We start from the raw sequence: 16,440 nt of genomic DNA on the forward strand, positions 1-16,440 counted from the left end.
ACGGTTCAGGGAGCCGGGCTCCGAGCATCATATTTATCTATGCTGCTAGGAGTCCCTGCCTCCCCAAGGGAATACTGTCCTGTACTGAAAACATGATTGCATTATGGGACAGAACTGAACACGGCCGTCTGAATGAGGCCTTATGTAGAGTTAAAATAGTTAAAATGCTCCAACAACACTGTATGAGAGTTAAAGCTGATAAGGGAAACAAGGTTATCATATTACAATATTTGAGAGAGTGCCAAGTCTTTCTGACGGCATTGTTGTTGAGTAACCAGTGATTTAAACTGGTTTTAAACGGTAACTGCACTTTTTAAAAAAAAAAGAAAACTGACATGCTATAATGACATCAGAAGATTTTTTTTTTTTTTTTTTTTTGGTCAATCACAACTGGTGGCCAACGATCACCAGAAGAAAGGGGCAAAATGGGGGCGCATGCGCGCAGCTGAACATGGTGGACGCGTTCTAACCAGGCTCCGCACCTCGTGAAGGCAATCCAGCATATATATCGCTAACAGCAGACATCGAGACCCATAAAAGAAAGGAGAAGTACCTTAGAGGTTCGGGCATCCACCTATGGCCAGAGGGAGTGGAAGAAGGGGTAAGCAAACCCAGGCTCAGAGGTCCGTGGCAGATATGCTGATGGCGGCGCCGAACATGGCGGAGCAAGGCCTGCTGCAGCAGCAGCAGGTGACACAGATAGAATCCAGCACGGCGGTGTTATCACAGGATTATCCTGTGCTCCTGCGGGAAAATAGCAGCACATCACTATTGCAGGCACAGGAGGATTTACAAGGAGAGGGCCCGATCCCAGACCTGGGACTGCCGCAATCAGTGCCCGTTCACGTGCCACAGCACTCGCCCATGCCGCCGGCCATTACTTCCGGATTAACAGAGGACGCCATCTTTTCCTGCATATCAAGAGCCATGCAAGCTCAGATGGGGGAAATAAGCTCCAAGATAGCCGCGGTACACCAAGATTTACACAAAGTGGGGGCGCATATGCAGGCTATTGAGACCAAAATGACCGCCGTCACTGCAAGAGTTAACCAGAATACTAGATTTATGGAGGATCTGCAGGAGCAATTGGAGGAGGCGAACACCAGAATTGAGGACCTGGAAAATCGATCCCGACGCTATAACTTCAGGATCAGAGGGGTCCCGGAATCTCAGACGGAGGTACCGGTGGTGGTTCGTCTGCTACTCACTACCTTGATACCTGATATATCGGAATCACATATGGAAATTGACCGGGCCCATAGAGCTTTGACGGCCATGAGGAGGGATGGACTTCCCAGAGATATTATAGTGAAACTCCACTATTATTCGATTAAGGAGAAGGTGATGGAAAGAGCTAGGAAGCTTCCGGTGATCACCATTTGTAATACAGCGGTTCAGATATTTGCTGATTTGGCTCCCCAAACCATTCAGAAAAGGCGGATGCTTCGCCCTATCCTGCAGACCCTCAAACATCATGCGATCCCATATCGGTGGGCATTCCCATTTCGTCTCCTTTTCATGCGCAATAACAGGCAATATGGCTTCTCTACGCTACAGGAGGGAGAGGATCTGCTGAGGGACTTACATATTCTACCACCCCAGGATAAGTCAAGCTCCTCCCGACTCCCCATACGGGATCCCCCGTTGTCACCAATATGGCGTACCCAAGGAGGCCGTCCAGAGTTACCTCGGGAACAGAGGGTGGAATCTCGTCGGCAACAATTGAATCCGACATGACGGAAAGGAGGCCGATTATAGAAGCAGATAGTTTCTTTCTCTTTCTTTTTCTTTATTCTTCATATTGGCCGGAGATGTCTTCGAGCAGCACTGATGCTGAGTTTCAGCCGGATACCGCCAGTTGCAGTTCTCAGCGGACTGGGAGCCGGGGATCCATACGTTGGGGTGGATGAGGGGATTTCTTTTGCTTCTCTGGACTCCCACTTATAGTAATGCAAATTTGTTTATAAGCTGACCCGAAAAAGGCGAGGAAGGGTCTGGATGGGTCAAGTTCGCAGTGAGTTGGTACTCTGGCTATAGATATGTTTGTTTTTTGTTTTTTAAAAATATGAAAGTTTGCTTTACCTTATATTTAACATGGGAATGCCTATTATGCTCAGGGTTGATATAGGTTAAGGGGTTGAATGTCTGGGTATATATTTTCGGAAATGCTGTGCCTTCACGACGGTCTGCTGTCCCCCTGTTAGCAGTCTTTTCTTGACTGCCTAGTCGGTAGACTATGTTCGGTACTATTGATACTTTGTGTCTGTTCTATTTTTGTTCTGTCTTTTACTCCCTTCCCTTTCCCGTCTTTCCTATTTCTGACCTTTGTCTCTATGGCTGGATCCTAATATGCACATGGTTCTACCTCCTGCTCTATGATGGCGGCCATGGAATCTGCTAAAACCTTTAGTTTACTCACACATAATGTGCAGGGCCTTAATTCCCCGATCAAGCGTCGAAAAGCTTTCTTGTATTATAAATCCTCTCATGTTGATATACTATTTTTACAGGAAACGCATTTTTCTACCTCCTCTGCTCCATCGTACTTTCATAGACACTACTCACAAAAATTTTTGGCTAGTGCCTCTACTAAGCACAGGGGAGTGGGCATATGGTTGTCTCGGTCGGTCCCGTTTACACCTCACAACACGATCTCTGACCCGGATGGCAGGTACATCCTGGTCTCGGGTCTGTTACATGAATCTCCAATAACCTTTATTAACTACTATGCCCCGAACTCCAATCAACCGGCGTTCTTCCAAGGCATGTGGCGCAAGCTCCACTCATCGATAGAGGGCCCGATAATTATGGGTGGGGATTCTAATATCGCCTTGGACGCGTCCATGGATAAATCCCACGCATCCAGGGTGCGACTTATACCTCCTACGTCAACCAGCATACAAGTAGCACGTTTCTTCCATTCGGTGGATGTCATAGATGTCTGGCGGGATTTTAACCCCACAGCAAGGGATTATACTTATTTCTCCTCAGCCCATAATATTCACACCCGTATTGATCATGTTATGATGTCAACTAGCTTACTCCCTAAGGTCACGGATGCTAGGATTTTGGCTACACCCTGGTCTGATCATGACCCGATTGTGGTTCGGCTGTCAGATTTATGTGGGAGACCACCTATCTCCTCTTGGAGATTGAATGAGTCACTACTATCGGATCAGGAGATAGTTAAAGAAATCCAAAGGGATTTGGACACATATTTTCTACTTAATAAGGCACCAGACACCTCAATTATGTCCAATTGGGCGGCTCACAAAGCAGTGATTAGGGGGAAATTCATCCAGATAGCCTCGCGTAATAAGAAACGGTTGAAGGAGGTTCTGGCGTTAAAGGAGAGGAAGTTTGCGGATCTGTCTAAGCAATTTAAAACAGACCCCTCAGCAGATATTAAAGCAAAATTAGCGGAAGCTAGAACAGAATTAAATTTATGTCTGACAAGTTGGGCGGAAAAAAGTCTGCGTTGGTCACAACATAAGTTTTTTACACAAGGGGATAAACCTGGAACATTACTCTCTAGACGCCTCACGCCCCGATTTAACACCTCAACACCACCGAAATTGCGATTGGCGGATGGATCTTTATCACAGAATCCCACAAAAGTTGTAAAGGCCTTTCAGGATTTTTATTCAGCTTTGTACTCAGCACCACCTCAGTTTGATAAAAATAAGGCTAAGGTCTTGCTGGAAAAAACATTCCCTACTAAACTTTCCCAAGGGGATAGAGAAACATTGGATGCTGAATTTTGTTTGGAGGAGGTATTGGATGTTATTAAAAATCTGAAGGCTCACAAAGCCCCGGGGCCAGATGGGTTTTCCTCAGGTTATTACAAACATTTTAGGGAGGTCTTGGCCCCGCACATGGTTGAATTGTTCAATGCTTATCGGGAGGGTAATAATTTGCCCCCTTTTTCGAATTTAGCTTACATACATCTTATTCCCAAGCCTCATAAGGATCATACAGATCAGGCCAACTATCGCCCGATATCCCTTCTCGATGTGGATCTTAAGATTATGACAAAAATTCTGGCGGTTAGATTGAACTCCTTCCTTGCCACATATATACATAAGGACCAGGCGGGATTTATACCCCTCCGCCAGGCGGAGGACCAGACGAGACGGGCTGTGGACATTATCTCAGCTGTTCGCTCGGGGTGGGATGGTACTTCCGGACGTCAAAGTATGTTATTAAGCCTTGACCTTCAGAAAGCTTTTGACTCGCTATCCTGGGACTATTTGTTTTATGTCCTTGAGAGAATGGGTTTCGGTTCAGGTTTTTTGTCTATTCTTAAGATCTTATATTGTCTTCCTACAGCAAAAATAAATTCTAGGGGATTTATGTCAGGAGCTTTTCCAATATGCAGAGGAACGCGACAGGGGTGCCCACTATCGCCTTCCCTCTTTGCGCTGGCTATTGAGCCGTTGACCAACCTCATACGAAATTCTCCCGACATTAGGGGGGTGAAGGTGGGAGGAGTAGAACATAAATGTGCCTTGTTTGCGGATGACATACTGCTTTTCATATCGACACCTCTCACATCCTTGCCGAATCTCTTTCATATTCTTGATCAGTTTGGCAAGCTGTCTGGGCTTAAGGTCAACCACTCCAAGTCGGTGGCAATGAATCTTACATTGCCAATCGGGGTAGTGAAGCTCCTAAAACTTAACTTTGATTTTCATTGGGATGCACGTAGATTGACGTATTTGGGTATTAAATTGACGCCCACCATAGAGTCCCTTTACGTGGACAACTTCCCTCCACTTTTTCAACAAATAGCTACAGATCTCACTAGATGGTCCCCTCTTAATCTCTCATGGTTTGGGCGCATTGCCTCCATCAAAATGACGATCTTGCCCAGATTGCTATATTATTTTCGCACGCTCCCTATCGTGGTCCCTCAGAAGGCGCTTAGACAAATCCAAGGGCTCATCATATCGTTTATTTGGGGTTCTAAAAGACCGAGAATACAGAGACAAACTTTATTTACCCCTAAAACTGCAGGGGGGCTGGGGGTTCCCAATATCCAACAATACTATCATGCAGCACGTCTGGCGCAATTTACAGATATGTATGCGAGACCATACTGCCCCCAGTGGACGCAAATTGAAACGGCCGCATGTACCAGTTTCCCGCTGGAAACGTTACTGTGGATGGAGTCCTCGGACAGACCTCCGGTTCTCTCCCCTGTGCTTTCTCAGATGTTACAGCTGTGGGACTCGCTTAGAAAGAGATTTCATATTAAATCACCCCATAATCCGCTCATGACCATCACGGGTAATTCTGCCTTTCCTCCGGGTCTGCGTAGAATGGAATTCCGGTGGTGGCTCAATAAGGGGTTTTACAGGATTAAGGACTTCTTTATAGGGGGGGACATCAGAACTTTGGATTACTTTAAGGACTCACACTCGATGCCCCCATCGGAGCATTTTAGATACATCCAGATACACCACTTCTTGTTGGACTGGAAATCCAGGAGGGGGGACATCAGTACATTGACCACTTTTGAACGGCTGTGCTGGCTTTCTGGCCTACGACGTAAAATATCCACGATATATTCAGATCTGGTTACTCCGGTAGGTAAACTCCCTTACATGACACGATGGGAACACGATTTAGGCATGGGAGTGGAATTGGAGCAGTGGAGGGAGATGGCTTGTACGACCTCGAAATTATCCATCAATACATCCTTGGTGGAAGCGGGTTATAAGGTATTAATGAGATGGTATATGGTCCCTACTCGTATAGCTCGATTTAACCCATTGGTGGATAAGCACTGCTTTAGACAATGTGGTGCGGAGGGTACACTAATGCATATTCTATGGGAGTGTCCAGTGGTTGCCACCTTTTGGAACCAGGTATACCAGCTTATTAACACAGTGATCCAAGTCAAACCCCCCAGGGATGTGATTACGGCTCTGCTATGCGGTCCTATTCCGGAGGTTCGGGCCCCCGCACGTAAATTTCTCCGATATGTGTTTCTGGCAGCTAAAATAACTATCGCTAGGGCCTGGCGAACACCCACGTTGTCTATGGATATGTTGATCGCTAAGATTTCATGGATAATGGTTAATGATCGCCTAACACATCTGCTGGCGGGTACATTAGACAAATTTGATGCCATTTGGGACCCATGGAGGAATCACACATTTTCGTGAATACATAGAGATGGTTAGGAAACCCTTCTACCCTACACCTTTCCTTCCCCCCGTCCTTATCCTTCTTTTGATTATTATGTGTGTTTTGTTTTTCTCTCTCTTATCTTTCTTCCATAGAGGCCATGTTAAGGTACTCTATAAAGCAATGTGATGTCAAGAATAGTTACCTATGTTAGCAATGAAGACATTTATATACTATATATTTGGCAGGAGTGTAGACATCATGAATGGTATATAATGTGAGATTTATTGAAGACCATGTTGGTCTAATACTTTGTTTAATTGTATTACTGAAATGCAAAAGTTGAGACTCTGCGAGTCTGTGTTATTATTATATTATTATTTTACAAAACTGTTTAATAAAAAACTATTGAAAACGAAAGGGGCAAAATGTCTTTGGCTGAGTGCTATGCACTTCTGATTAAATAGACATCTAAGGGTATGTTCAGATGGCCTATTTTCGGCCATTTTTCGGGCAGTAAATGCCCGAAAAATTGCCGAAAAATTGGAAGCAGAACGCCTCCAAACATCTGCCCATTGATTTTAATGGAAAAACTGCGTTCTGTTCCGATGGAGCGTTTTTCGCTGCGTTTTTTTTACGCGTAAAAAAACGGCCTCAAAAAGAAGTGCAGGACACTTCTTGGGCCGTTTTTTTGAGCCGTTTTTCATAGACTGTATTGAAAAAAGCTCCAAAACGGCCGTAAAAAAACGCTGCGAAAATCGCGAGTGGCACAAACAACGTCTGAAAATCAGGAGCTGTTTTCCCTTGAAAACAGCTCCGTATTTTCAGACGTTTTTGCTCACTGAGTGTGAACATACCCTAACTCTGTCTCTTCTGGCCGATACAGGAAAAGGTGATTAGACCACGTCTGTTCTAGCGAAGACAGTGGCCCTTCAAAAATGTTTTTTTTAACAGAAACATTATTGTTTGAAATGGCATAATAGTTATGCAAAATAAATGATGCTTCATTGTGTAACATTGAATACATTAGATTTAATTTGGCTTTTCAGAGACTGATCAACAAAATTTACTGCCAAAGAAATAATGAATCAAAATAATTAAAAGAATTCATTTTACAATTTACCTAAGGATACGGAATAATAAAATGTGTACAATCAAGGTGGCAAAGAATTGTAGTATAACTAGACCTGTATCAGGGACCCACTTTTCTCTCCTGAATTTGGGTCCCCTGACCCGCTTGGTGAGGCAGTTGCCAGCTACCTCATGTGGAGAATGGAGAGGTGACCGGGCGGCTTTTTCCATTAATTTCTTTGAAAGTAGGGTAAACCTCTAATTCTGTAACTCCCATAGAAGTGATGTACTTATACAGATATGTCAGGAGAGGGGACTGGTAGTCTAAGAATTTGGGGTTGCACATTAAAACAGTTGTTCACTAACAAAACCTGTGCAACTTGACAGAGCTTCAACAGTTTTGCAAAGAACTGCAGTATCCATGTGCGCAAACTTGATGGTGTGAGATCTACACAAACTGAAGGCTATAGCCAGAGGCTATAAAGTAGAGGGATGTGGAGAAAATGATCGCTCCTAAAGTAGCGCTACCGTCAGTGGCAAAAAAAATCAGCCAAGCGGTCTATATAAAACTGTATCTCTATTCTAGTTTAACTCGTTTTAAAATATACCATGGTTTCTTCCTCAGGTCCATACAAAAATATGTATGAACCGGAGGAAGAAATCGTAGATTTTGAAACGCATTGTCCTGGAATAAAGATCCCATTTTATATAAACCGCTTGGATGATTTTCTACCACTGACGGTAGCGCTACTTTAGGAGTGATCATTTTCTCCACATCCCTCTACATTGAACCACTGGAAGATCGCCAGATAAGCAGCAGCCGTTTCATGCTATCATCAGAGTTGTGCCTGCACATGCACAACTCACGGAGCTATACACACCATTTTGCTGTACACTTGTACACCAGATTTCACCCTAATGGCGCGCCTTGCGGCCCCTTGCTTTTATTGTTGGCTAATAGTTCACAGCCCTGAATGGGAACCCCCTCTTTTAGTTTACATTTCTTTCATTTATTTGAAAATTTATTTTTTTTGCTATCGGGAAAAGTAAAGAATAAAGTGTTACAAACAAAGATAAATATTTTTTTCTTCTTTAAAGAGGCTCTGTCACCAGATTTTGCAACCCCTATCTGCTATTGCAGCAGATAGGCGCTGCAATGTAGATTACAGTAACGTTTTTATTTTTAAAAAACGAGCATTTTTGGCCAAGTTATGACAATTTTTGTAGTTATGCAAGTGAGGCTTGCAAAAGTCCAAGTGTGTGTGTTTAAAAGTAAAAGTCCAAGTGGGCGTGTATTATGTGCGTACATCGGCGCGTTTTTAATACTTTTACTAGCTGGGCGCTCTGAAGAGAAGTATCATCCACTTCTCTTCAGAACGCCCAGCTTCTGACAGTGCAGATCTGTGACGTCACTCACAGGTCCTGCATCGTGTCGGCCACATCGGCACCAGAGGCTACAGTTGATTCTGCAGCAGCATCAGCGTTTGCAGGTAAGATCGACTTACTAGTAAAAGTATTAAAAACGCCCCGATGTACGCACATAATACACGCCCACTTGGACTTTTACTTTTAAACACACCCACTTGGACTTTTGCAAGCCTCATTTGCATAACTACAAAAATGGTCATAACTTGGCCAAAAATGCTCGTTTTTTAAAAATAAAAACGTTACTGTAATCTACATTGCAGCGCCTATCTGCTGCAATAGCAGATAGGGGTTGCAAAATCTGGTGACAGAGCCTCTTTAACCCCTTCCCCCTGCTTGCATTCTGGGCCCTAATTTTTTTTATTAACTTTATTAAACTTTTTTACTTTTTTACTAGTCCCACTAGGGGACTTCACTATCCTCCGATCGCTATTATAATACACTGCAATACTTTTGTATTGCAGTGTATTACTGCCTGTCCGTTTAAAACGGACAGGCATCTGCTAGGTCATGCCTGCGGCATGATCTAGCAGGCATTCGCTCCAGGCAGACCTGGGGGTCTTTATTAGACCCCCGGCTGCCATAGAAGACACAGACACTTGGCGATTTTATCGCCGGGTGTCAGTGAGATGAGAGGGAGCTCCCTCCCTCTCTCCAAAACCACTTAGATGCGGTGCTCGCTATTGTGCACCGCATCTGAAGGGTTAAACGGGTGAGATCGATACTAATATCGATCTCACCCGGCAGAGCAGGGACGCCCCCAACCCTCAGCTGCCTCTGGCAGCTGAGAGCAGGGAGATTTCACGGCTCCCTGCTCTGTTTACTTTATTCTACAGCAGCGACGTAGAATGGCGGAGCTCTAGAATAAAGCCCACTAATGACCGCCGTAAAAAGGCTTATCGGCGGTCATTAAGGGGTTAAGAAAAGAAAGATCTTTAAATAAAAATATATGTTTGCCATTATAAAGTTGATTTATAAATTACAATTGTTGCAATTAAATTCATCCAATGAACATCATAGGTTGTCTGGTACAGCAGCTTCTGGTACAAATGGAAGAGCAATACACAATGAATCTATACATCAGCTTCCTACCTGCACAGAGACCCTGCATGTCTGAAACATTACCATCATTTATGTGATACTTGGCTACTCTTCTGGATAGTTCAGATGGAGATCTACTAGAATCAAGGCAGAGAAGGCAAAAGACTCCTGCAAAGCTTGCTGTCAGTCGCCACTAGGGGGAGCTTGCTGCATATGTATTTATGTCTTTCCTATTGACTTTAACCCCTTAACGACCAAGGACGAAAATGAACGTCATGGTCGGCTGCTAGTTCCCGCACCATGACGTTCATTTTCGTCCGCATTTCAAACTGTCACTCTGTGTAAACACAGAGTGACAGACCCGCGCTGACAGTTGTCCCCGACAGCTGAGACATCAGTCTTGCCGGACAGCGGACCATCGCCGCTGATTTCGGCAGTTAACCCCTTAAGTGCGGCGACGGATTGCCGTCGCCGCATTTAAGTGGTTTGAAGCACATCAGCAGCCCCCACGAAGTGATCGTGGGGGCTACCGATGCTTGTCACGGCAATCGGAGGTCAGATAATGACCTCCGGGTTGCCATGCACGGAAGCCTCGGAGGAACAGCGTCCGGCCGTTACTCCTCTGCTTCCTGTCAGTGTGACAGTCACGTCACAATGACAGTTAGAGTACATTACACTACGTGTGTAGTGTAATGTACTCTAGCAGCGATCAAAGCTGCAAGACTAAGTGTCCCCTAGTGGGACAAGTTAAAAAAGTAAAAAAAAGTAATAAAAATGTTTTAAAAAAAGTGTAAAAATAAAAGTTATAAGTTCTATAAACACTAAATGCTTTTTTTCCTATAATAAGACTTTTATTATAGAAAAAAAATGAACACGTTAAAAAAGTACACATATCTGGTATCACCGCGTTCGTAACGAACACAACTATAAAACTATAATGTTGTTTTTCCCGCACGATGAACACCCCAAAAAAAATCAATAAAAAACTACGACAGAATCGCAATTTTTTTGGGTCACCACCGCTCCCTAAATAAAGAATAAAAAGTGATCAAAAAGTCGCATGTACCCGAAAATAGTACCAATAAAAACTTCTATCCGTCCCGCAAAAAACAAGCCCTTACACAGCTTTTTTGACTAAAAAATTAAAAAATTATGTCTCTCAGAATATGGTGACACAGAATTTTTTTTTTTTATAAATAAGTCATTTTATTGCGCAAACGCTAAAAAAAAGGACCAAACCTATATACATATGGTATCGCCGTAATCGTACCAACCTGCAGAATAAAGTAAAAATTTCATTTATAGCGTACGGTGAGCGCCGCAAAAAGAAAACCTAAAAAACGGTGTCAGAATTCCTGTTTTTTGCTCAGGATTGCAAAAAAATTGAATAAAAAGTGATCAAAAAAAATCGCATGTACCCCAAAATGGTACCAATGAAAACTACAGATTGTCCCGCAACAAATAAGCCTTCACACCACTCTATTGATGGAAAAATAAAAAAGTTATGGCTCTTGGAAAGCGGGGAGTGAAAATCTAAAATATGAAAGCAAAAAATGGATCAGTCCTGAAAGGGTTAATTCATTTCTAATGAAAAAACGTATGACAACATGTTGGGTATTTCCGTACTCGGGAGAAATTGCTTTATAAAAAAATGGTTGTTTTTTTTTCCTCCTTTATCCCTTGTGAAAATGAGAAAATGCAACATTTTAGTGGAAAAAATGTTGATATTAATTTTCGCGCCCTAATTCTAATAAACTCTGCAAAAGACCCGTGGGGTCTAAATGCTCACTATACCCCTAGATAAATTCCTTGAAGGTTTTTCCAAAATGGGGTCACTTTTGGTGGGTTTCCACTGTTTTGGTCCCTCCAGTGCATTGCAAATGCGACATGGCACCGAAAACCATTCCAGCAAAATCATAAATCCAAATGGCGCTCCTTCCCTTCTGAGCCCTGCTGTGGGTCCAAACAGCAGTTTATTACCACATATGGGGTATTGTCGTAATCGGGAGACATTGCTTTACAAATGTTGGGGTGCATTTTCTTCGTTATTGCTTGTAAATAATAAAAATTTCTATGTTGTTTCAGAAAAAAAGTACATTTTAATTCTTACAGACTAATTTCAATATATTTAGCGAAAAACCTGTGTGGTCAAAATGCCAACTATACCCCTAGATAAATACCTTAAGGGGTCTAGTTTTCGAAATGGGGTCGTTTATGGGGAGTTTCTATCATTCTGGCAGCTCAAAGCTTCTCCAAATGTACATTGGGGCCTAAAACATTTTCAAGCAAAATATGAGTCCTGAAAGCCTCCGGGTGCTCCCTTCCTTTTGGGTCCTGCCGTTTGTCCAGGCAGCGCATTAGGGCCACAATGTTGGTATTTTTGAAAACAGGAGAAACAGGGTGATAGATTTTGTGGTGTGTTTCTTCATTCTCATGGTCGCTTTACAAAGAAATTGGTCTTCAAACTGATACTTTTATGAAAAAAAGTGAAATTTTTTTTTTTCACCTGCTATGTATTAAATTTAGCAAAAAACTGTGGGGTCAAAATACTTACTATACCCTTAGGTAAATACCTTAAGGGGTCTAGTTTTCTAAATGGGGTCATTTGTGGGGGTTTCCATCACTCTGAGACCTATGAGCCTCTGAAAACCTGGCTTGGTGCAGGAAAACAAAATGTACTTCAAAATTTATAACATTATTATTCAATTTGTAAGTCCTCTAAATTGCTGAAAATTTATTTTATTTTTTCAAAAGTGCTGCCAAAATGGAGTAAAGAGATAGAAATATATATTTAATTAAAAAAATTGTACAGTATGTGTGTACATATGTGACATATTGCAGTTAAAAATAGGGGAAAATGGTAATTTTTACAAAATTTCTTCCATTTTTCTATTTTTTAATTAATTTCCGCAAATCGTATCAGTCTACTTTTACCACTAAAATAAAGTACAACATGTGACGAAAAAACAATGTCAGAATTACTTGGATATTCAAAACTTTCACAGAGTTATTCTCTGATAAAGTCAGACATACCAGATTTGACAAATCTGGCTTGGTCATTAAGGTACAAACATGCCCGGTCATTAAGGGGTTAATTGGAGATTTATAAATACTGTAGGTGTCACCATAAATGTATCATGTAATGCTATGGCTGTGTGAAGGGAACCAAGGCACTCTGCTAGTGTGGTTTATAGGGGAGACTTCGTTGGCACGATTTATGGTGGGTACTATAGTGGCACTGTTTTGGTGGAGCTCTATACCAAGTTGCACAGGAATTATATCAAAGGGTGCAAAATGGTATTGCAAATCTGTACAAAATTCTTTGTTTCTATTTTATTCTGCACTTAATACCATTCATCTTTTTATAATAGAATAAAAAAATTAAAAAAAAGCAAGCTTCCGCTTGTGAGAACCCATGGATTCATTACTCGGAGATGATTTTAGATGGCCTCTAAATTTCAACAAACTTAATTTAGTATGACATTTTTCTTAATAGATGCAGAAAAAAAAAAAGAAAAAAAAAAAAAAGAGAGGCTTATGTTTGCATGTAACGCTTTAAAAGTGATTCATTGTTACTAAAAATGACATAAAAAAAGTCCAAGTGGATTAATACTTTTTAGAGCACAGTATACGAAGTTTGGGGCCTTTCATTATTATCTCTAGACTTTCTTCATTTTTCAAGCACATGACAATTATGCAAAACATTTTTCACAATACTTACCATATCCCTTTCTGATGGACGATAAGTCCACATGTTTTTAAGTGTATGACTTATTTCCTTGGCTAGATTTTCCTCCCCTGACATACTGATCTCTTCCAAAACTACTTTAAATTCTTCACAATAGCAATCAAAAATTGGTTGTGTACATGTATCCTGGAAAGGACAGAAGAGAACTTTAAACTGTGTAATAAAGCTTACATCAACATTAGAAAAACAGAAAAGCAACATCATTGTTTCCTAGCGAAGACTCTCCCGAGAGATGTGCTCTAGGCAGAACTGCTCTAAATGTTGCTATTTGTGACATTTACAGAACCCGCCAATGATGACAAAGATCAACAATAAATGATAGTTTAATCCTTTAAAGTTTACCTTTCCTGCATTTACACAGGGAAATACTTGTTGGGCGTTCGGAAACGAACAAATCTTAATGATAATTGCCCAGTGTAAAAAGACCTATACACATATGTAGGCAATCCTCTATGAGCTTAAAGGTAACCTGTCATGTTTAAAATGCAGCCTAATCTACAGGTCGCTTGTTATAAAGGAGAAGCGGAGCAGATTTATGTAGAGTTTTGTGGAAAAATATTCAGTATAACCTGTAATTTATTGATCTAAATCCCTGCACTTTCTATGCTAAGAAGTCCTGTGGGTGGTCCTACTCAGTAACTGATAATTATGTCTCTATGCACACTCATACAGGGAAGGTTGTCAATCCCGGAGTAGGACCACCCACTGGACTCCGGAGCATAAAAAGAGCAAGGATTTAGATGAATAAATTACAGGTTATACTGAATCATTTCTATACAGCAATCTGTTCAGCTACTCCTGCTCTACAACATGCTTCCTGTAGATAGAACTGCATTTTCATCGTGACAGGTTCTCTTTAATATAAACAGAAAAATATATAGACCCTAGTAGTTGGCAGGTATATACTGCAATGCAAAACTAATATGCCAGAGGCACAATGGGACCCAAATTTCCAACTACTATATGAACCCAAGAATTGGGATAAAATGTAAATTTTATTAACATAAATGCAAATATTTACCAACAGACTCACAACATATAGAGTTAAAAGTTAGCCAATGTGGCCTAGCAATATATCACGGTTGCAAAGATGTTGCTAAAGTATTGAAGTGAGTATATTCAGTGTATGGTACCAAGGGTGTATTGATCAGCGACTGCAGTACGCTGCGCAAACACCCAGCACTATTAAGAGTTCACTTTGAATTGTTAGGCACACATTGATATTAAAAAACGAGAGAAAGCCCCCCCGACATGTTTCGCTACACACGTAGCGTCCTCAGGGGTATATTAGCGAAACATGTCGGGTGGTGTACTGAAATTAAAGGGCTTGCCCGGGCATGGAGCGATTTTTCACACTGATGACTTATCCACAGAATAAGCTGTTCCGGCTGTCTCTGGGCACCAGATGTCAGTGCCGGAAGCAGATGGCTCCGGTCACAGTATAGCGGCTGTAATGCAGTACTGAAGCTCTGCTCTGATTGAAGCAGATGGCCAACTCTCCTCCTATTCACTTGAGACACTGGCCGCTGCATAACATCCAGTGCCCAGAGGCAGCAGGAACAGATGATCAGTGCTGGGTCTGGGTGTCTGACCCCCACCGGTCATATAATGATGACCTATCCTGTGGATAGATCATCAGTATGAAAAATTGCCCTGTGCCTGAACAACCCCTACGTAATAGCTGGGTAGGGGGAAGTATGGAGCGGGCTGAGCCTGCTCCATACAACGCTGGTGTCGGCTGTATATTACAGCCGACACTTCACTATAATGAGCGGAATCACGCTCAAGAGCGATCCTGCTTGTTTAACCCCTTAGATTCCACGGTCAATAATGACTGGCATTTAAAGCGTTAGAAAGAAGGGGGCGAGCACCTCTAACAGCCCATCCCCTCAACGGCGTGATCGCGGGGTGACGATGGCTGGCATGGCAGTCTGGGGGCCTAATCAGGGTCCACAGGTCTTTCATCTTTGTTGTCCTATTAAGCCGTACCTCTGGCAGCTTAATAGAAGCCTATCCGAAACACGATATACTGCAATACATTAGTATTAAAGTATATAGTGCTAGCGATCGCTGGCTTAAGTCCGCTTGGGGGGACTAATAAAATGGAAAAAACGTTATTTAACACATTTTTACTTATGTACAAAAAAAATATTTAAAAAGTTGCAAAAAACCCTTTTCCCATTTTCCCCCTAAAGCATTGATAAAAAAAAAATTGGTATTGCCTTGTCCGTAAATGTCTGAACTATTACAATACATAATTATTTAACCGGCAGGGTGTACGCGGTAAAAAAAAAAAAATTTAAATGCCAGAATCGCTGTTTTTTGGTCACTTCGTCTCCCACAAAAAGCGTAATTAAAAAGTGATCAAAAACTTGCATGTACCCCAAAATGGTGCCATTAAAAACTATAGTTCGTCCAGCAAAAAATGCCCTCATGCCGCTCAATCAGCGGAAAAGTAAAAAAGTTATAGAATTTGGTGACACAAAATATATTTAATTTTTACAGTTACTATTTCCTTGTAAAAATAGTAAAATATATATATATATATATATATATATACATATATATATATATATATATATATATATAAAAATATATAAATTTGGTATCGTCGTAATCCTATTGACCCGCAGAATAAAGTTAACATTTCTTTTTAATTGCACGGTGAACACCGCAAAAACGAAGTGCACAAAACAATGGATTATTTCAGGTTTTTTTGTGTTCCACCCCACAAAGAATTTTTGTTATTACATTATATGGTACAATAAATGGTGCCATGAAAAACTATAACTTGTCCTGCAAAAATCAAGCCCTCATACAGCTATAATCGACGGTAAAAAAACAAACAGTTATGGCTTTTGGAAGGTGGGGAGGAAAAAATGACAATGTGAAAAATGATTGCGGTGGGTAGGAGTTAATTAGCAGTGATGTATATTAGAAAATTCTACTTTTCGCATAAAAAAAAACAAGTCCACGTACAGATATCTCGACGGATAGTAAAAAGGTTATGGCTCTTGGAAGGC

At 41.6% G+C, this 16,440-nt stretch overlaps 1 protein-coding gene across 2 annotated transcripts in view; it reads right to left on the reverse strand.

Moving 5' to 3' along the window:
* IL15 (interleukin 15) overlaps nucleotides 1-16,440 on the reverse strand; it is a 115,886-nt gene that overhangs the window by 6,402 nt on the left and 93,044 nt on the right. For both annotated transcript variants that reach the window (XM_075849699.1, XM_075849698.1), the window contains exon 6: nucleotides 13,391-13,543. In XM_075849699.1, coding sequence (XP_075705814.1) covers nucleotides 13,391-13,543 — 153 coding nt within the window. The remainder of the gene's footprint in view (nucleotides 1-13,390; nucleotides 13,544-16,440) is intronic.

Source organism: Rhinoderma darwinii, chromosome 1 (genome assembly GCF_050947455.1).
Source record: "Rhinoderma darwinii isolate aRhiDar2 chromosome 1, aRhiDar2.hap1, whole genome shotgun sequence".
Taxonomy (NCBI): Eukaryota; Metazoa; Chordata; class Amphibia; order Anura; family Rhinodermatidae; genus Rhinoderma; species Rhinoderma darwinii.